The sequence below is a fragment of the Oncorhynchus tshawytscha genome, linkage group LG30 (genome assembly GCF_018296145.1).
Source record: "Oncorhynchus tshawytscha isolate Ot180627B linkage group LG30, Otsh_v2.0, whole genome shotgun sequence".
NCBI lineage: Eukaryota > Metazoa > Chordata > Actinopteri > Salmoniformes > Salmonidae > Oncorhynchus > Oncorhynchus tshawytscha.
In genome coordinates, this window is record NC_056458.1 from 14,832,988 (window position 1) to 14,854,797 (window position 21,810).

The 21,810-nt window shown below is 42.0% G+C and overlaps 1 protein-coding gene across 1 annotated transcript in view; it reads left to right on the forward strand.

Moving 5' to 3' along the window:
• LOC112250248 (oligophrenin-1-like) overlaps nucleotides 1-16,652 on the forward strand; it is a 34,694-nt gene extending 18,042 nt beyond the window's left edge. The window contains exons 19-24 of the mRNA XM_024420227.2: nucleotides 56-206; nucleotides 1,774-2,103; nucleotides 2,336-2,486; nucleotides 6,284-6,334; nucleotides 14,826-14,874; nucleotides 15,174-16,652. Coding sequence (XP_024275995.1) covers nucleotides 56-206; nucleotides 1,774-2,103; nucleotides 2,336-2,486; nucleotides 6,284-6,334; nucleotides 14,826-14,874; nucleotides 15,174-15,185 — 744 coding nt within the window. The 3' untranslated portion in view covers nucleotides 15,186-16,652. The remainder of the gene's footprint in view (nucleotides 1-55; nucleotides 207-1,773; nucleotides 2,104-2,335; nucleotides 2,487-6,283; nucleotides 6,335-14,825; nucleotides 14,875-15,173) is intronic.
• Nucleotides 16,653-21,810: the final 5,158 nt, after the last annotated feature.

Sequence of the window (21,810 nt, forward strand, 5' to 3'; positions counted from 1 at the left end):
ATAATGTAATGTATATTAAATGTAAGTCCTTTTAGATGAGCTGGTGTGATTACAGATCTTCTGCAGTGCACCAGATGAGAGTTCCGCAGCCCCACCGATGCCGCCTCCAAGGATCACCCCAAGGAAACGGCAACCAATCACCATCGCCAAGCGTCCGCTCCGCATCTGCCTAGCAGTTAATTGTGGCCAGCTCCAGAACACTGAGAGTAATTATTTGCCTCTGGTTTAATCATCATGATCATCCTCATCATCACCATAACCATTATTATCATTACCATCCCTTGTACTGCGAATGCAGATTATATTTAGATTATGACAGTGTTCAGTTGGTATGAGTAAGGTGATTTATACAGTAGGTGGCTGATGTTTATTCTGGACACAGTATTACTGATGTGTGAATCCTAAGTACTTGTGAATTGCTAGCATAGAATGATTAAAAAATATATATATATATAACCTTTATTTAACTAGGCAAGCCAGTTACGAATTCTTATTTACAATGACGGCCTACCCCGGCCAATCCCTAACCTGGACAACGCTGGGCCAATTGTGCGCCGCCTTATGGTACTCCCAATCACGGCCGGTTGTGATACAACCTGGAATCGAACCAGGGTATGTAGTGACGCCTCTAGTACTGAGATGCTGTGCATTAGATCGCTGCGCCACTCGGGAGCCAGAATACAGCATGTACTTTTATTTCTAAATGTTTGATCTTTACATTAATTGCATGCCCTTTGAGGGAAAAGTGTGAGTTATTTTATCAAGTTTAAACCAATTTTGTTGAATTGGAACCAATAAACATAAAAAAATGTCATATCTAGATGTTGGCTTACTCTGACCTCTTCCTAAGTCAAGCTTAACCATACATTTTATTTGTTAACTGCACTTAGAGAGGTAGATGGAGGTCTTGTGTGCTCACTGAATGGAAGTTTTTGCTTCAGGCTAAATCATGTAATTTATACCTCTTGTAACTTTGCGTTAAATGTCTCTGTGTGAGTCAGTTCTTTCATTTACTGTGGTATGGATAGATGTGGAGCACTTGCTACGTGTCCTCCCCTCATTGTGTGGTATTTTATTTATTGCTATTCTCTGAGTTCCTGCGTGGAGTTATCAAATAACCAGCTCCACTTTGCATGACAAGTAACTACCACCTGTCTGAATCCATCGCAGCATTTGAATACTGCATGTACCACTGGAAACCTGGCCAACAGCATGACTCTAGATGAGACAAAGAGTACACCGAAGTTGTCTGTTTACTTTTTAATCTCCTAGATGAATAGATAATTGTTATACGCAATCTTCTTTCCTAAAAACATAATTTTTCTCTGGATCACAGACTATATTAATCCACCAAAGTCTTTGTTTTTTTTATCCATTATTAAATAAATCTGCCCAAATGCCCACATTAGACATTGCTTTCATAGTACTCAGAATGCATGAATGAATGAAAGTACTAATTAAAATAATATATATTGGTTTGTTTGGTTCATTTGTTTGTAATAGTTAAACATGGTTAAATCACACATACCACATGTATAGTAGTATGCTACACGTGATTGGTAGGAGCTCAGGAGAAGTAATGATCATATCAAGTTCAAAGTCAGTTCTAAAGCAGCAACCTCTGCATTATGACACTGTGGGGAATTACCTGCATGTTCCTTAACCAATAAACCCACCACAAGAAGGTGGTCCAGGAATCTGCCTATGCTGAAAATGTGTTGCACTTTGTTTGTATTTCGATTTAACTATGTTTTGAAACTGTTTGTCACATAGATGAGCAGAATGGCAGCAGACCAGAGGGGGTGGATTTTGGCGGGGACACCCCAACGAGCCCCACACCTCTCCAAAGGACCAAACCCATCACCGCCCCTCTACGGCTCCATAGGGACACTCAAAGGCAGGCCCTCCTGCCCAAGCCATCCACCCGCCAGGACAGACACTCAGACTCTGACGTTGCCAAACTGGTCGCTAAGCTACAAGATGGAGGTCAGAGGCCAGATACAGCAGCAACAGTCAATGGTGAGACAGGAGTCACTGTGAACCGAGCGCAGTCCTTCCAATGTAGGAGACCACCTCCTCGAAGTGTTGCAGTCATCAGAGAAGGTAGCAGAACAATCTAGCCTACTATATCATCTTACAACCCAAACACACTATGAATTCTAGACTTTTATATGCGGCTTAACCACAGTGCCTAGCTGGTCTGTGATATTGATGTCATATCATGTGCAATGAGAAGAGAAATTGGAAAGTGGCTTTTCAAACATTGTTAGCTTTTTTCATTTTGAATCTACATTTTACAACAGTTTACCTAAGATTTTCCTTCCTCGCATTGCAGCAAAAAGTGACGGCATGATAAAAACGAGGTCTCTAGCTGAGAAGCCTGCCATCTGCAGACCTCCAACCAGACCCCCTGACCCCCCTAGCCGATACCCTGCACCCCACAAGAGCCCCGCTGCAGCCCCCAGCGAGGACACCCCAGCGTCGTAGTAAGTAGATCTTAGAACTCAGCCAGACCCAGACACTCCATCCAGACTGATTCAAATTGTAATCAAGAGAACAATCACAAAATGTTAGCTATGAGTTTCCTTTTGGTCTTCTTCCAGTCCTTGTAAGTCCCTTGTTAAATGTTTCTCCTGTAAAATTGAAATATCACATGAAGTTGTATCCCCTTTTCCTAATGAACCCTCCACACCATACCGATTCCATTGACTGCATTTGTTGCCAACATAGTCTGTCTGGTTTACTCCTCTCCAAACATTTGTTATTCTGTTTCAGAGTTGAGCTGGAAAGCATTATATAGTCAAGAGGCTTTTTTGTATTTTATTTCACCTTTTATTTAACCAGGTAGGCTAGTTGAGAACAAGTTCTCATTTGCAACTGCGATCTGGCCATGATAAAGCAAAGCAGTTCGACACATACAACAACACGGAGTTACACATGGAATAAACAAACATACAGTCAATAATACAGTAGAAAAGTCTATATACACTATGTGCAAATTAGGTAGGTTAAGGGAGGTAAGGCACTAAATAGGCCATGGTGGCGAAATAATTACAATATAGCAATTAAACACTGGAATGATAGATGTGCAGAAGATGAATATGCAAGCAGAGATACTGGGGTGCAAAGGAGCAAGATAAATAAATACTGTATGGGGATGAGGTACTCTGTGTGAGCTGCTCTGACAGCTGGTGCTTAAAGCTAGTGAGGGAGATAAGAGTCTCCAGCTTCAGAGATTTTTGCAGTTCGTTCCAGTCATTGGCAGCAGAGAACTGGAAGGAAAGGTGGCCAAAGTAAGAATTGGCTTTGTGGGTGACCAGTGAGATATACCTGCTGGAGCGTGTGCTATGGGTGGTTGCTGCTATGGTGACCAGTGAGCTGAGATAAGGCGAGACTTGTAGATGACCTAGAGCCAGTGGGTTTGGCGACGAGTATGAAGCGAGGGCCAGCCAACAAGAGAGTACAGGTCGCAGTGGTGGGTATTATATGGGTCTTTGGTGACAAAACAGATGGCCGACTGCATCCAATTTGTTGAGTAGCGTGTTGGAGGCTATTTTGTAAATTACATCGCCGAAGTCGAGGATTGGTAGGATGGTCAGTTCTTTACGAGGGTATGTTTGGCAGCATGAGTGAAGGATACTTTGTTGCGAAATAGGAAGCCGATTCCAGATTTAATTTTGGTTTGGATATGCTTAATGTGAGTCTGGAAGGAGAGTTTACAGGCTAACCAGACACCTAGATATTTGTAGTTGTCCACATATTCTAAGTCAGAACCGTCCAGAGTAGTGATGCTGGACGGGCGGGCAGGTGTGGGCAGCGATCGGTTGAAAAGCATGCATTTAGTTTTACTTGCATTTAAGAGCAGTTGAAGGCCACGGAAGGAGAGTTGTATGGCATTGAAGCTCATCTCGAGGTTTGTTAACAGTGTCCAAAGAAGGGCCAGAGGTATACAGAACGGTGTCATCTGCATAGAGGTTGTTCAGAGAATCACCAGCAGCAAGAGCGACATCATTGATGTATAGAGAGAAGAGAGTCAGCCCGAGAATTGAACCCTGTGGCACCCCCATAGAGACTGCCAGAGGTCCGGACAACAGGCCCTCCGATTTGACACACTGAACTCTATCAGAGAAGTAGTTGGTGAACCAAGCGAGGCAATCATTTGAGAAAACAAGGCTGTTGAGTCTGCCGATAAGAATGTGGTGATTGACAGAGTCGAAAGCCTTGGCCAGGTCGATGTATACGGCTGCACAGTAATGTCTCTTATTGATGGCGGTTGTGATATCGTTTAGGACCTTGAGCGGGGCTGAGGTGCACCCATGACCAGCTCTGAAACCAGATTGCATAGCGGAGAATGTACAGTGGTATTCGAAATGGTCGGTAATCTGTTTGTTAACTTAGAAAGGCAGGGTAGGATAGATATAGGTTTGTAGCAGTTAAGGTCTAGAATGTCTCCCCCTTTTGAAGACGGGAATGACCGCGGCATCTTCCCAATCTATGGGAATCTCAGACGATACGAAAGAGAGGTTGAACAGGCAAGTAATAGGGATTGCAACAATTTCTGCAGATCATTTTAGAAAGAGAGGGTCCAGATTGTGTAGCCCGGCCAATTTGTAGGGGTCCAGATTTTTGCAGCTCTTTCAGAACACCAGCTATTTGGTTGAAGGAGAAATGGGGGAGGCTTGGGCGAGTTTCTGTGGGGGTTGATGGGCTGTTGATCGGGGTAGGGGTAGCCAGGAGGAAAGCATGGCCAGCCGTAGAGAAATGCTTATTGAAATTCTCAATTATAGTGGATTTATCGGTGGTGACATTTTTTCCTAGCCTCAGTGCAGTGGGCAGCTGGGAGGAGGTGCTCTTATTCTCCATGGACTTTACAGTGTCCCAGAACCTTTTTGAGTTAGTGCTACAGGATTCAAATTTATGCTTGAAAAAGCTAGCCTTCGCTTTCCTAACTGCCTGTGTATATTTGTTCTTAACTTCCCTGAAAAGTTGCATATCACGGGGGCTATTCAATGCTAATGCAGAATGCCACAGGATGTTGTTGTGCTGGTCAAGGGCAGTTAGGTCTGGAGAGAACCAAAGGGCCATATCTGTTCATGGTTCTAAATGTTTTTGAATGGGGTATGCTTATTTAAGATGGTGAGGAAGACATTTTTAAAGAATAACCAGGCATCCTCTACTGATGGGATGAGAACAATATCCTTCCAGGATACCCGGGCCAGAACGATTAGAAAGGCCTGCTCACTGAAGTGTTTTCGGGAGCGTTTGACAGTGATGATGGGTGGTCGTTTGACCGCAGACCCATTACGGATGCAGGCAATGAGGCAGTGATCGCTGAGATCTTGGTTGAAAATGGCAGAGGTGTATTTGGAGGGCAAGTTGGTTAGGATGATATCTATGAGGGTGCCCGTGTTTACGGATTTGGGGTTGTAATAGGTGGGTACATTGATAATTTGTGTGAGATTGAGCGCATCAAGCTTAGCTTGTAGGATGACTGTGGTGTTAAGCATGTCCCCGTTTAGGTCACCTAGCAGCATGAGCTCTGAAGATAGATGGGGGGCAATCAATTCACATATGGTGTCCAGGGCACAGCTGGGGGCAGATGGTGGTCTATAGCAAGCGGCAACGTTGAGAGACTTGGTTCTGGAAAGGTGTACATGAAGTCTTAGTCAGTGTATTTTCTTATTATTCACTAGTCTTTTCAGAAATCCCCCGCTATGATTTCAGCTTCAGTGTCCTATTTGATATCACATTGTAGCAACAAAATAACCTATATTTTGCTACTCACCATTGACCCTTGTACTCCGTTCATGCCTGCCCCTGTTGTTTTACAAGGGGTATGCCGTGCAATGCCATAATAGATTTAGGGAGATATTTTCTGCCCACTAAATACAGCTAAAATGCACAAAAGGAAAACTGTGTTACTAATAATACTTTCACTGTAATGCATCTCAAAAGCTCTCGTTTACAATGTCCATGTGATTGTGGTAATCATTCATGTGGATCTCAAGTGAACAGTGTGCTCCACAGATGTAGGCAATGAGGTCACAAGCTGTATTATTCCAAACTCCTTTTGTATTATAGGTGATCTCCTGTCTATTTCAAATACTACAGTTGTTGTGTAACATCCTATTCTAAGTTTCATGTCATTTTCACATTGCCAGGGCTGAAAATGTTGCCCGTAACATTTGTCATTGTACTCCAGCAGTGTTTGGTAAGCTGTAAGCCTAACATGTCTCAGGGATCATCTGGGATTCATCTGTCTTTCTCTTACTCTTTTTTTCAGTGTTGCTTCCAAAGCCAAGTTTTTTGAGAATGCTTCAAGGCAATTTGGAAGGTAGGTTTGAAAATAAACTCAATCTCTACATGCTCCTTTGCCCCATGAAATCCTTATGTAGAGTAAATCAGCAAGATATGCATGTTACATGATGAGATGGCAGTGGCTACTGCCATGGTTGGCAAGGCCTCAACATGCTGCCAAGCCAAGTTGTTTAAACATAATGCTTCATGCTGATGGCTGAGAAATAAATCAGTGAGTTCACTTTAAAGATGAACTATTGAAAGTAACTTGCTCTTAAAAATGAAGTAGTCACTGTCCCTGGTCTCAGCTTGTTTGGCCGTTTATAATTACAGAGGAGCTGAGAGGTTGTCTTGAATGATCTCAAATGAATGTTGAAAATTATCCATACTTGGCCATACAACTCTGTCCATGCTTGTATGACTAAAGTGATAAGCCCCCAACTTTAACTGCCACAGACCTATATGTCTTTCCCACGAACAAGCTTTAACAAGTGATTGCGCTCATGATTAGGCTCTATTTTCGCCTGGCGCTAAGGAGGCGCAAGTGTCAAACACACTGGCATTTTCCACCCCTTATGCCAGGTTCAGCAAATTACCAGTCTAACATCAGCTCGCTTGCGCTGAGCTGTAAGTGGTGGCAATATTTGAGGTGTGTCCTTAAAAACAAGCACAAAATTGACCATTTTCATCCGAGGTGAGGATTTACTGATTTACTCCCATGTACACCTGTCACAACCGGGGTCCGCCCCTATATATAGACCCCATGGCCGCGACACACGTTCTCAACATCATTTTCGAGGCGCCTCTAGCTCCATAGAGGATTGGAGTGATCCGTATAGCTCACATAACCGTGGTTACATACGTAACCTTCGTTATGTTTCACTATATTGGATCACTCCAATATATTGGTATACCCGTACCAGATTAGTCGGTGCAAGAGAGACCTGGCCAACCAGCGGAACAGTCCCAGCGCGGGACCAAGACGCAGGGGCCGTCAATGTTGAAGGGGTAGGTCCCGGCACAGTCCCCGGAAGGGGAGGTGCCGCCCAGGACTACTGAACCTACCGCAGAGGGAGGTGCCACATTTACCCGATGGGCACCTTTGCTAGGTACTAGCTTGCCGGGAGGAATGAAGGGTTGGGGTGGAGAGATATACTCCTCCCCCAGGGTCCATCCTGTAGCACTCAGAACTTACTGAAAGAGCATGGAGCTCACCCACCCTCTTCATGGAAGTAATCACTACCAAGAAAACCACCTTCATAGAGAGGTGTTTCAGGGAGGCAGACTCCAACTGTTCGAAAGGCGGCTTTGCCAAGCTGCCAAGACCACATCCAGATCCCAGCTCGCCATTGAGCTGGTCCTAGCTGGACCCAGGTGACAAACCCTCTTCATAAACCAGGAGACCAAGGGATGGCACCCCACTGGCCTGCCCATCCACCCCGCATGGCAGGCAGATATAGCAGCCAAATACCCTCTGTAGAGGCTGCCAAGCCTTCATCCAAGCAAGACTGCAGGTATTGGAGGACATACTGCACCCCGCATGACTCGGGCACAACCTCAATACCACAATACCGCTGCACCAAGAGCAGAACAACCAACAGCGCAACTGGTATGCCGCGGTTGTAACCAGCGCCCTTGCGCTCTGCATGGTGTTCATTACACCCTCCTGTAGTCCTAACATGGACCATTGGTGCCGTTCAGTGGCCAAGCCCACAGACTAAGGCGGTGCGGCCCCGGATTCCACAGAGTTCACCCGACCTGAGACATCAGGTCTCAGGAGAAGTTGCCAAGGTGTCCCAGACAACAGGGACAGGATAAGGTTGAACCAGGGTCATCTGGACCAGTATGGGGCCACCAGCAGCAGACAATGCTCTGCCATCCTGGTCCTGTCCAGCACAGCCTGGATTAGGCAAAAAGGGGGGAATGCGTAAGCTCCAGCTCTGGCAAATCGTGAGCCAGAGCATCCAAGCCCAGAGGCCCTGGTGGCTCCGACATGGAGTACCACATGGGGCAGTGTACATTGTCCAGGGAGGCAAACAGGTCCACCTGCACCCTTCCGAACTTGTCCCACAGGTGCTGCACCACCTGCGGATGTAGGCTCCAGTCCCAAGTTGGCAGGCCCTCCTTCGAGAGCATCGGATGCATGGTATGTGCACTGCATGTAGAGACGCTAGACATCACTGAGCCTAGAGAAGGAGCTCCTGTGCCATAATATGGAGGCGGTGGGACCTCAGTCCACCCTGATGGTTGATGTAAGCCTCCACTGTGGTGTTACCCATTCTCACAAGGACATGTCTTCCCTTCAGATGTGGAAGGAAAGACTGCAGGGCCAGCAGTATAGCTCGGAGCTGTAGTGTATTGATGAGTCTGCCTCTCCAAGGGGGTAGCCAACAGCCACTGGCCGACCTGCCCTTGGTCACACCCCCAGCTGATCTGGGAGGCGTCTGTGCTGACCAGCTCACTCCGGCACATCCTCAGCATCTCTACCCCACCTGAGAGAAAGGAGTGACAGCGCCACCTCAACAATGCCCTGAGGCACTGTGTGGTCACCCAAAGCTGGTGGTGACTGTGGCGCTTTGGGTGCAGCTCGTGGAAGTTGAACCACCATTGAAGAGGCCGGAGATGGAGCAGGCCCAGGGGAATCAACAACGAGGCCGCCGTCAGCAAGCCCACAGGCGTTGGCAGGTTAGGGTGGATCCCCTGCCGAAAGTAGTTGAGGCAAGATAAGGTCGCCTGAACCCTTCTGGTGGGCAGGCATGCTCTCATGAGGACCGAGTCTAGTTACATGCCAATGAAGCCCACACTCTGGTGGGCATCAGACGACTCTTGTCATTTACAGTAATGCCCAGCCCACCGATGTGTGTCAGGAGCACGTCTCTGTCTGACAGGACCTGGGTCCTGGTCGGTGCACAATCAGCCAATTGTCCAGGTAATTGAGGATCAACAATCCTCGGGACGTGAGAAGCGCCAGGACAGTGCCCATGCACTTGGTGAAAGAACAGGGTGCCAAGGGTAGAACCATGAATTTGTAAGCCGTCCCTTCGAAAGCGAATCAGAGGTACCGCCAATGAGCTGGGTTAACAGGAACATGGAAGTACGCATCCATCATGTCCAGCGTCACAAACCACTGGTCCCTACAACACGTGGTCTTGGGGACAGTATGTGGAATCTCAGTACCTTCAAGTACCTATTGAGGTTGCGGAGGTCCAGAATCGGTTGAAACGCTCCGTCTCTTTTTGGGACCACAAAATAAGTGGAGTAGAACCCACCTAGCTGTTCTGATGTCTCAATCCTGCAGACAACACCCTTGTCAAGGAGTGAGGAAATCTCCAGCCGCAGGGTTTTCTTTAGAGGGTCGGCCACCGTGGTGACACGAAGGACCCTGAAGAACGGAGGCCAGCACCGGAATTGGAGTCAGTACCCCTCGAGCATTGAGGACAACACCCAAGGGGACTCCACACACTCTTCCCACTTTGCCCTTTGAGACCGGGAGAAGCGGCCGGGGAAGGGTGTGTCAGGGAACACACCCTTCCCTCTCCTCTGGCGCCCTGAGCGCATGGGTCCCCCAGGCACGTCCCTATGGCGGTGACGGTTGACACCTGTCACAAAGGGAAGCCATAAGCTCAGCCAATAAGGCCACAGAGCAGGGGTGCGACGCCCTGGGAGAGCTTATGTTGTGACCCGCCCGGAGGAATAGGAACCCGGTGAGGGATAAATTACCCAGTACCTCTGCAAACCCAGGGGAAGGCCCCTGTGGGAAAAACAGCCATAATTAAAAAAAAAAAACGGCAACCAGGTAATGGATTTGATTTGTGTTTTTTTGTTTTTGTTTTACGCCAACTGCGATTTTACCTAGAATGTTTAATATCCAAGCAGAAAACAAAAAACAGCACCGTATGATGGAGTAACTCCGTTAAGGAACTCCAAAGTTAATGTCTCAACGTAATGGCAGCCCACCACCATACTCTTACATTCTGCAGAGAAAGAACAAGAGAAAGAACAAAAAAAACCTGTAGGGGAATTAGTAGAGAACCCATGTAGGGTAATTAGCAGAGAACCCATGTAGGGTAATTAGCAGAGAAACCATGCCTATAGCGTGGGGACAGCATGTTAAAGCAATTCACAACACACACAAAACAAGCCAGTCGGCAAATTTGTGTAAGGTACATCCAGTTTGTGGCAGCAAGAGCCACCAATATATTAATAGATGGACACAGAGTCATAGTGTAACACTAACGAAACACAAGCACGACAAACCACAGGCGGAAGATGCAGATCAACCGCACGCAGCGAGTGGAGCACTGAAGAAGAGGGGAGCACTCAAGAAGAGGAGCTGGCCATGTGGCCAAGCCACATGCTCCACGCTGTAAACAGCCAGTGAGTATACTTCTACGCAAGATATTACACACTTACCAGTGACTTACCAAGCGAACTTCATAAAGTTTGTACCTCAAACCGTACAGACGTCCGCCGAGAAAATGAAATAGAACATGTGTCGTGGCCACGGGGTCTATATATAGGGGTGGACCCCAGCCGTGACACAGGTGTACACGGGCGTAAATCCTTACTCGGATGTATCCCTCCACCGTGGAGTGATACCAATATAATGGAGTGATACAATATAGTGAAACATAACATTTGTTTTCTGCCCATTTTGTTTATTTTGATACAAAACCAAGCATCAAATCACATTTTATTGGTCAAATACACATATTTAGCAGTTATTGCAGGTGTAGCGAAATGCATAGCCTAACTTTCCCTTAACCCTTTAGACTCGTGGGAATTGGCCTATACAGATAGGGATACATTTAAATGTTTCGTACAGAAGAATCTGGTAGCAATTGAAAGGGAACACTGGAGATTATGGGGGAATTATCAGACCAAATGTGAGGACACAACACTTCACCTGACACAAAGCTGAATCCAAACATTACACTGTTGATTTTATGTGCATTTTAGATTTACTGTATGTTGACATATTTGTTTATAACGAAATCTGAAAATGCTTTGGATACATTCAGTAACATGATAAGAATATTCATGGAAAATTCATACAGCATAAGACAAAATAATTACAAGGATTTGAGTGAGAGTACTAACTGATATCTCCAAATGGCCACACACCTCTCCAAAGTGCGCACATTTCCTAAGTAATTCCAATGCCCTTTTATGGTTCAAAGAACAGTCTTCAACTATAAGGTGCTGTTTTGAGCTTTCCTAGCCTTGCCGTTAAGGAACTAGGGCAAGCACAATTGTAGTAGTTTTGTTTGGAACACAACCCTGCATCCCAGCCATCACATAATTACTGTTGTTGTTTATGCAACCCAAAGTTATAAAATACGATATATCAGTGTTAGGTTTTCACAATGCAATTCAGAGAAACAATGTCATTTTGGTGCGGATTAGAAAGGAATCATGAGCGCATTCAGGTGCGTGTGCCGTGATACATTTTCTTCACAGTAGACAAACATGATTCTGTTCAGAACAACCCAGGGAATGATGCCATGTCATCTGGTAACTGTACATCAAACATAGTGATCATAAACATTGGCACTGTATATGTTTTATGACATGAAAAGTGAAGTTCATCTTTCGACTCACAGGTGTTTGACTTGCTCATGTGACATCAGTGTTTACAATCCTCAATGTCTCATCTTTTAAAATCTATAGTCCTCTTAGACCGTTTTCACAATGACGATAGCAAAGGGACATTTTCGACAGGTTCTCGAGGGATCGATTCTCTAGAGACAATACCGTTGTGTAAACTTGTGAAATTATCACGTCTCAAGCACTACCTCAAAATGTTGAGATATGCAAGTAAAACTGCATAAGTCAACATTTTGAGATAGATCATACGAATAGAATGTTTTTTAATTTGTAACATTGTGTGGTGATTTCAAAGGTGGCACAACAGATCCCAGAGTGGTGGTATGACTAATAAACCAACTGTAAATAAAAACTGTTTTATATGGCCTACGATGTGAATAATTTTTTGGTCTGGTCATATGGTTTAAAAAAAATATTAAATCCTGGAAAAACCCTAGGGAGGATGAAAACATTAACATCCTGTCAAACAAATCATGAGGCAAATCAGTCTAAACAACAGTGCTTTGACCCTCTTTTCGACGCTTTTGTGTCAATATTTTTTATTAAACCAAATCAAAGTGCTGGGGCAAATGCCTGCTCGCCACACATTTACCAGCGGCCCGCTGCAGCGTAGATAGATAGATATCGCCACACAATGGCACAAATGAAGAAACACAACCTTTATTTTTGGGTGGCGGGAATGGGTTTCCATATAAATCAGGCCAACATCTCAACTCCCGGTGAATTATACCCACGTTTTCAGTTGCAATTTGCTTTTGCCACATGAAGCCTAATGATTTGCATGATTTTGATCAAAATTAAGCATGCTTTGTTGTAAGGTAGGCCTACAGTACTTTTATATTTGTATAAGAGGGATAATCATTCATTTTTGATAGGCTAGCATTACTTGGTGAAGAGATTTTGTTAGCTATTAGTAGGCTAACTCTGTGCTTTTGCCTTGAGGCTAAAATGTAAAGTGTAGAGACAAGAAAATAAACTATTTTTAAAGGGGAATGGAAACACATAAGGAAGTAAAGCTAAGCAAAGAAATTCCATCCACTAATACTAAACATGTGCATTTAACATAGAAACATCTCTATTTTTAGGATTTTGATAATGAACCAGGTTTATTAGAGGTATGGTTAAGCGCCATCTTGAATTGTAGTGCCTGTAACTGTATTAAGACAACCTATTTAAAACAAGTTGTTTCATTTGATTACAAATATTCACTCTCTTTTGAAGCCTTATCAATAGTGAATTTAATCTTGCTTATTGACAACGTTTCCATGGCTCAGACATGGCAGACATTAATTCAATTTACTATAGGCCTAGCCCCTATATCAGTGTGAATGCTATGTTAAACTGTATATTTCCATATTGAAGCCATACAATTAGGCTTCTTACATGTTCAACATATTTAGAAAAGATGGGATAGACCTACATACATTTAGTTTCTGTAGACTATTTTTAACTAACTAGCCTATAACGTACTAACATTTGAATTGGAGTTGATTCCAACGCAATACATAAAACTGTAAATACACAACTTCAAGAAACCGCATATTTAGTCATGGAGCACGTTCCGATTGGTCAGTGAAGAGTCAATCATCGACACATACAACTTGTTTATTCATCAAAACTCAGCCCTTTCGTGCCTCTCATCTACTGCACCCATAATTCCAGTTGTAAAAAATATTGAAAATATTTTTAATACCACTGAACCGCCAGTGCTAAGATTTAACATTGCGTTAGGTTTGTTAAAATAGAGCCCTCAGTGATGTTGTGTTTTCCTGGTGTCAGGTGTGACCTGGTAACTATGAGTTAAACCTTGAAAGAACCACTTGAGTTTCAGAATAAATAAAGCTCAGGCACCGATGGGATGGCTGTTTTGTCCTAAATTTAGCATAGAGTCAAATGATCAGTAGTCTCAGTGACCGTTTGGTTCAAATCCAGTAAATCATTGTATGCCGTTACAGATAACTACCAAGATAAAGGAAACACCTACATAAAGTGTCTTAATAGAACGTTGGGCTACCAACAGCTTTAATGCACCTTGGAATAGATTCTACGAGTGTCTAGAACTCTATCGGAGGGATGCTACACCATTCTTCCACAAGTGTTGTGTTGAAGGTGGTAAAAAATGCTTTCTCAGGCTCCGCTCCAGAATCTCCCATAAGTGTTCAATTATGTTGCGATTGGATGACTTAGATTTCCTTGGCATATGGCTTACTTCGTTTTCATTCTTATCAAACCATTCGGTAACCATTCGTGCCCTGTGTATGGGGTCATTGTCATCCTATGGGGCATTGCCATGGTAGCCAAAATAATGGACTGCCCAGAATTTTTATACATGACCCTAAGCATGATGGGATGTTAATTGCATAATTAATTCAGGAACCACACCTGTGTGGAAGCACCTGCTTTCAATATACTTTAATTTTACCTTTATTTAACCAGGCAAGTCAGTTAAGAACACATTCTTATTTTCAATGACGGCCTAGGAACAGTGGGTTAACTGCCTGTTCAGGGGCAGAACGACAGATTTGTACCTTGTCAGCTCGGGGTTTTGAACTCGCAACCTTCCGGTTACTAGTCCAACGCTCTAACCACTAGGCTACGCTGCCGCCGTATCCCTCATTTACTGAAGTGTTTCCTTTATTTTGGCAGTTACCTGTATATACAGTAATTATACTGTTATAATTGATGATTGAAGTCTATTTAATAATTAAATAATAATTGTATACACAAGCCAGGCGGGTAAAGCAAATGCAGAATAATAATGTAGAGGGATGTTCTTTGAAGCTGACAGGTTACTGTAGACAATAGTATTGCTTGCCAACTGTAACTGTTGGAGAAATTCTAAATGTATTTTTTAAATAATATTTTATCTGACATTGTTGCTTATTTCATGTTTAATGGGTTGTTCTGCTTTCCTCATGTAGCTCATCGGTCTCACCTCCAGCATCTACTTTACTCAATGTGAAAGAGGAGGTATGATGTCCTGTGATTTCACCCCCCCCCCTCCCCTCTTACACTTTGAACAAGCAGGCAGAGGGAGAGTAATGGTTTCAATGAGCTACTGCAGAAGCGATTTAGAGCTAGTTGAGATAATAGCTCAGCTTCATACGTACAGTATACCTGGAAATGGGTTTCAAATAGGCCTGCTAAGCTTTTATGAACTAATTTGGCCCATAAACCAGAAGTAAATGCCCAGGCCCTCTCCACATTTGTTTTTTAAATAATTTACTTTGCCGTTTGTGATCAAAACCACTCTTTTTATTTTCTCTTAGAATTTAAGTTGATGAGTCTGTTACCATGGCCTCTACTCCTGTCACTGACCTGTGGAATTGCAGTGAGCATCTGGACACATACTGTACTGTAGTGGAACAAAGGAAACAGAGTGCATTTTGTCCTGTCTGTGGACACCCTCCTGCTGTTGCTATGAGGGACCCAATTAACATGTTGTTTAATTTGTGATAAAGGAGCTCCAGTCTAGATATTAAAAACAATCTGTTTATTAAAGGAGGCCTATATGTCTCTGTCTGATCCAAATCTTGGAGATTCTGGCAACTGGATCATGTCTCTGTCTGATCCAAATCTTGGAGATTCTGGCAACTGGATCAATATTTATACATTCTATGGGATCAACCCAATAATGATGTAATTTAATCAAAAACAATTTACTTGTTAACTGAATGATGTAATGTTAACTAAATGAATCCTAGTCCAAGTGGCTAGTTCCAGTATACAGTTATTTGACTTTTAAACTGCTCGAAAACAAGCTACTGTAGCTACCTAATACCATTTGGATTCACATACATGTAGGCTATATTGTAGTACCCTACTGTAACAGGTTGAAATGAAAGCAAGTGACTCAGTTGTAGCACAATATTGTTAACTACTGTAGTATCTAATGCAAAACTGAGAGCCAAAGGTCTCAGTTATTATTTTAGAGTCTCAGTTGTTATTTTACTGCTGCCGTTTAATTATTTGTTACTTTTATTTTAAACTTTTTACTTGTCTATTTTTTTACTTAACACTTATTTTTCTTAAGAACATGGGAATGGTTGTGATTTTTTTGTCAGAGACACTTTCTCTCTAACAGCATCTAACATAGTGTGACAGAGAGTGGATCATTATTCATTACTTATTATTTGCTATCATGGTTGGTTAAGTAGGACTTTAACCTTAAGCTTAACCAAATTTAATTATGGTATTCAGCACATCAGAATTCCTGTGGTCTGTTTTTCAATCACCAAAGTGCATCATGAACAGAAGGAGTATAGTCAACAGTACTATCATATAACTCAAATCAAATAACATTTTATTTGTCACGTGCCAAATACAGCAGACCTTACAGTGGAATGCTTACAAGCCAACAATGCTTTAAGAAGTTAAGAACCCTTAAAGCTGGAATCCCTAAATTCGTAGTGGTGAAACTGCCATGTTAAAGCTGGAATCCCTAAATTCATAGTGGTGAAACTGCCATGTTAAAGCTGGAACCCCTAAATTCGTAGTGGTGAAACTGCCATGTTAAAGCTGGAACCCCTAAATTCGTAGTGGTGAAACTGCCATGTTAAAGCTGGAACCCCTAAATTCGTAGTGGTGAAACTGCCATGTTAAAGCTGGAACCCCTAAATTCATAGTGGTGAAACTGCCATGTTAAAGCTGGAACCCCTAAATTCGTAGTGGTGAAACTGCCATGTTAAAGCTGGAACCCCTAAATTCGTAGTGGTGAAACTGCCATGTTAAAGCTGGAACCCCTAAATTCGTAGTGGTGAAACTGCCATGTTCATTTGCGATATTACAACAACAAAAACACTTCGAAAACCAACACTGTTTTTTCCCCCTTCGTACATCATTGCACACACAATAGAACAGCACAGTATGTACAACGACTTGTTTTTACCACGATGCTACTATCCTCTTCATAATCAAAACAAATAAGATATGTGCCTGGGGGCGACTATTGATGCTGTTTTACCTCATGCAGATCTCAGCTTTAAGAACTCATAACTAAATTATTTTGGGTAGTGGAATCCAAATTAGCACTGGTTAATTTGAAGGCTCAGCAGTCCTAGTTTTTGCCATTGTTATTTTGTTGAAGCCGATGGTTGGCATCTCTCCATTTCCATTTGGGTACTGTCATTCATACAACACTCCAACATGAATGTTTATTAAGTAGTGTCATGTATGTAGTGTGACTAAGACCATAATTTTCTGTTGAAGCCGGAAGTTTACATGCACCTTAGCCAAATACATTTAAAAATTCCCTGTTTTAGGTCAGTTAGAATCACCACTTTATTTTAAGAATGTAAAATGTAAAAAAAAAATAATAGTAGAGAGAATGATTTATTTCAGCTTTTATTTCTTTCATCACATTACCAGTGGGTCAGAAGTTAACATACACTCAATTAGTATTTGGTAGCATTGCCTTTAAATTGTTTAACTTGGGCCAGATGTTTCGGGTAGCCTTCCAAAAGCTTCCCACAATAAGTTGGGTGAATTTTGGCACATTCCTCCTGACAGAGCTGGTGTAACTGAGTCAGGTTTGTAGGCCTCCTTGCTTGCACACACGTTTTCAGTTCTGCCCACAAAGTTTCTATAGGATTGAGGTCAGGGCTTTGATATCCACTCCAATACCTTGACTTTGTTGTCCTTAAGCCATTTTGCAACAACTTTGGAAGTATGCTTGGGGTCATTGTCCATTTGGCAAACCCATTTGTGGTCAAGCTTTAACTTCCTGACTGATGTCTTGAGATGTTGCTTCAATATATCCACAAAATTTTCCTTCTTCATGATGCTGTCTATTTTGTGAAATGCATCAGTCCCTCCTGCAGCAAAACATCCCTACAACATGATGCTGCCACCCTAGTGCTTCAAAACAGTTCTATTTTTGTTTCATCAGACCAGAGGACATTTCTCCAAAAAGTACGATCTTTGTCCCAATGTGCAGTTGCAAACCTTAGTCTGGCTTGTTTTTATGGCGGTTTTTGAGCAGTGCCTTCTTCCTTGCTGAGCGGCCTTTCAGGGTATGTCAATATAGGACTAGTTTTACTGTGGATATAGATACTTTTGTACCTGTTTCCTCTAGCATCTTCACAAGGTCCTTTGCTGCTGTTCTGGGATTGATTTTCACTTTTCGCACCAAAGTACGTTCATCTCTAGGAGACAGAACGCGCCTCCTTCCTGAGCGGCATGACGGTTGCGTGGTCCCATGGTGTTTATACTTGCGTACTATTGTTTGTACAGATGAATGTGGTACCTTCAGGCATTTGGAAATTGCTCCCAAGGATGAACCAGACTTGGAGGTCTATGATTTTTTTCTGAGGTCTTTTCTGATTTCTTTTGATTTTCCCATGATGTCAAGCAAAGAGGCACTGAGTTTGAAGGTAGGCCTTGAAATACATCCACAGGTACATCTCCAATTGACTCAAATGATGTCGATTAGCCTGTCAGTAGCTTCTAAAGCCTTAACAGCATTTTCTGAAGTTTTCCAAGCTGTTTAAAGGCACAGTCAACTTAGTGTATGTAAACTTCTGACCAACTGGAATTGTGAATTATACATGAACTAATCTGTCTGTAAACAATTGTTGGAAAAATGACTTGTCATGCACAAAGTAGATGTCCTGCCCGACTTGCCAAAACTATAGTTTGTTAACAAGAAATGTGTGGAGTGGTTGAAACACTTCGGTTGGAGTCATTAAAACTAGTTTATGTAAACTTCCGACTTCAACTGTACATAGTAATTAAATTGGCAGGTACTGTACAGTGTTCCCAGTGTGTTCCCAGTACCAGCAACTGTTATACCGGTTTGTGGCTTGTACCATTTCAAAGACTTGCAAATTAATTCACAATGGAGATTACGGTGTCATTTTAAGAATGCATTATATTATGAGGGGAGGTTTATGCAAAGCTAATATGTATTAAAATGTCAATGTATCACAGATGTGAGGACTGTAATTTACCTACCTGAACTTTAGCAACACTTACGATGAAGGAAACAATTTTATCTAACATGTTTATAACCACCTTTTTTGGAATTAACGTGGGTCCTTAGAAAACATATATTTTCTATCTACATTCGGATAACTTGATTTAATTTAATTGATTCATTAATGAATGTTTCATTTGTGGAATGTTGTGAAAATGACATTTTAATAAATCTTTTAAGCAGTGAAGGGAATTGTTAGGAATCCTGGGTTGTGTGGAAGTTGATAAGCATTTTATTTTGTTGTCTTCAATGATTTCTGTCTTAGAATATTTTGTGAAAGTTGACAGCGCAGTTAAGATCTTGTCATTAGAGTTCCCAGAGGTTTTTCATCTTTAAATTGAGTCTCAACTCCCATTTTTATTTCTGTGAACATTTGAACCATGAAACATACATTTTCTTATGTGTTTGACCTGCTTGACCATGTCTGTAATATGTTCTTACAGGAACAACAACTGTTTTCATCTGTTTTTGTATGATGTTTGAAAATTATATGATTGTATAAAACCAATATGCTCTTCAATGTCCTGTCATTTCTTATCTAATGTTTACATTTTCCTTTTCTTTATCCCTTATATGCATTCTGTAAGAGTTTTTCAAGAAGCATTTACCATGTATGAGCATGGTTAAAGAAAACATTGAAAAATAAAGTAACATTTTTTTTAAACTTTCCACTCTGTCTCAATAACAATGAAAAGTGGAATCAGAATGGTTAATAAGTGGAGCAAAAGGGACTAGTGTGGTCATATCCAAATCCCTATAACACAAAAAACAACTAGAAATCAGATCCAGGGCAAGATAATACTTTATAAAAAACTACACACGCATTGCTGCTCCCAAATTACCTTTTTAAGAAAGTTTATAAAAATGGATTTATTACGTCAGAATTTGAGAAAAGGGAGATTTAGATGAACAAGTGGCAATGATACATGTAGCAGTACAGCTTGGTACTGCAGCCTGCATAAGGCCATTATCTTAGATATTTCACTGAACACAGGAATATCATCGATCTCAAATATCAACTGGCCATAAGCCAGGTCCTTCCCACAACATATTTTCAATAAATCATATGGTTAAAAGTCACACACATTACAAAATATACCTGGCCTTCTGGAGTTCTCAACTTGGGAAAAAACAAAACAAAAAACAGGTCGAGTCGGTTATCAATACTGATAATTGGTGAAAGAAAAGTAATTATTTAAAGGGCAGGATTGTATCAACCAAGATTCCTCTCAGAGGTTTCAGAATGTTGGGGAATCAGTTCCTTAGGAATCCAGGGGAGCCAGATTCTATTTTTGAAGGTCCATTGCAACTGTATTTATCTCAATATCAAATCATTTCTGGGTAACAATTATGGTCTCCTGAGTGGTGCAGCCGTCTAAGGCTCTGCATCTCAGTGCTAGAGGCGTCACTACAGACTCTGGTTCGATTCCAGGGTGTATCACAACCGGCTGTGATTGGAGGGTCCCATGGGGAGGCGCACAATTGACCCAGCGTTGTCCAGGTTTGAGTTTGGCCGGGGTAGGCCGTCATTGTAAATAATAATTTGTTCTTAACTGACTTGCCTAGTTAAATAAAATGAACCTTACTGTGTTTGTTTTCAATTAAAAAGGTGAAAAAGAAACAAAAATATATTCTTAGAGAAGGTAGATTTCTCAAGAAAAAACTTTGCTAGGACCGTCTGGGAGTGGTCTGAATGGGGAAGGAAAAACTGAAAACTAGCTGTTATTGGCAGATAGGTTTGGGACTCTCTTTCTTATTGGTCTGTTAACTGATTTACCACCTTCTGATGTCACCAGGCAGCCCAAAACTCCATCCCACCAAAAGAGGCTGAATTTTTAGGCGGTCTTTTCAAACAGCTCTTAAACTAAAAGGGCTTTATCACAATTTTCACAATTTCACAGTATTATTTGTAGTGGAAATTTCAGTACTGAGAACGACTTGGACAATTATTCAATCATCTTTATTCAACATCGATTAATTATTGCAATAACGAAACCGTCGACCGCACACTCTAGGTTGTGTTGCAGAGAGCTTAACTGATAATGAAAAAACAGATATTTTATAGGCCCTAAATGCTCAGTCAGTCATTTCTACCGTTCCCATAAGCCACCTTGGTCCATCTCCTGGTTATCTGCAAGGGATGTTGTTTTACTTCCAACCTGGCTTAGTCTCCCAGATGCTAGGAAGATGAGACAATGAGACATTGATCTAAACTCTTCCTGGCTATCTCTATCTCGGGTCACACACACCGCACCTTGTCTATAGAATGACATCTTTTAGGTTTTTATCACCAAGTCATTGTCAGCTCAAGCTATCCCTAGCAAAACCCATTTCCTTAACCAGAAGCCCAGCCTAACTGCAGGAAGTTAGAGTGGACACCATAAAAACTCAGCATTAGCAGGCCAGTCTTACTCTTAGTTAAATATATAACCGTTTACTATTAATATCAAACAAATCAGGTAAGTATGTAATTTTTCCCTGACATATTCCAACCTTTATAGTGTGGAAATATAAATTAAACACAGGAAAATCACGTGTTTGACTGCACTGGGCCTATAAAGCATACTCATAATAACCTGTTAAATGCTCTTTGGTCTTATCAAGAAAGAATTAAGAAGATAGATTGGATTATATTATGTTTTTGCCAATTAGAAGATACCCTTATTTAGTAATTGGCCTAAGGGGACAAATTACCTCGAATTAACCTGTTCCCCCGCACAATGACTCTGTACCGGTACCACCTGTATATAGCCTCATTATTTGATTAGAATTTTTTACTTTAGTTTATTTAGTACATATTTTCTTAACTCTATTTCTTTAACTGCATTGTTGGTTAAGGGCTTGTAAGTAAGCATTGTTGTATTCAGTGCTTGTGACAAATACAATTTAATTTGTATTGAATTTGATATGGGTCATTCTTGAATTGTGGTGGC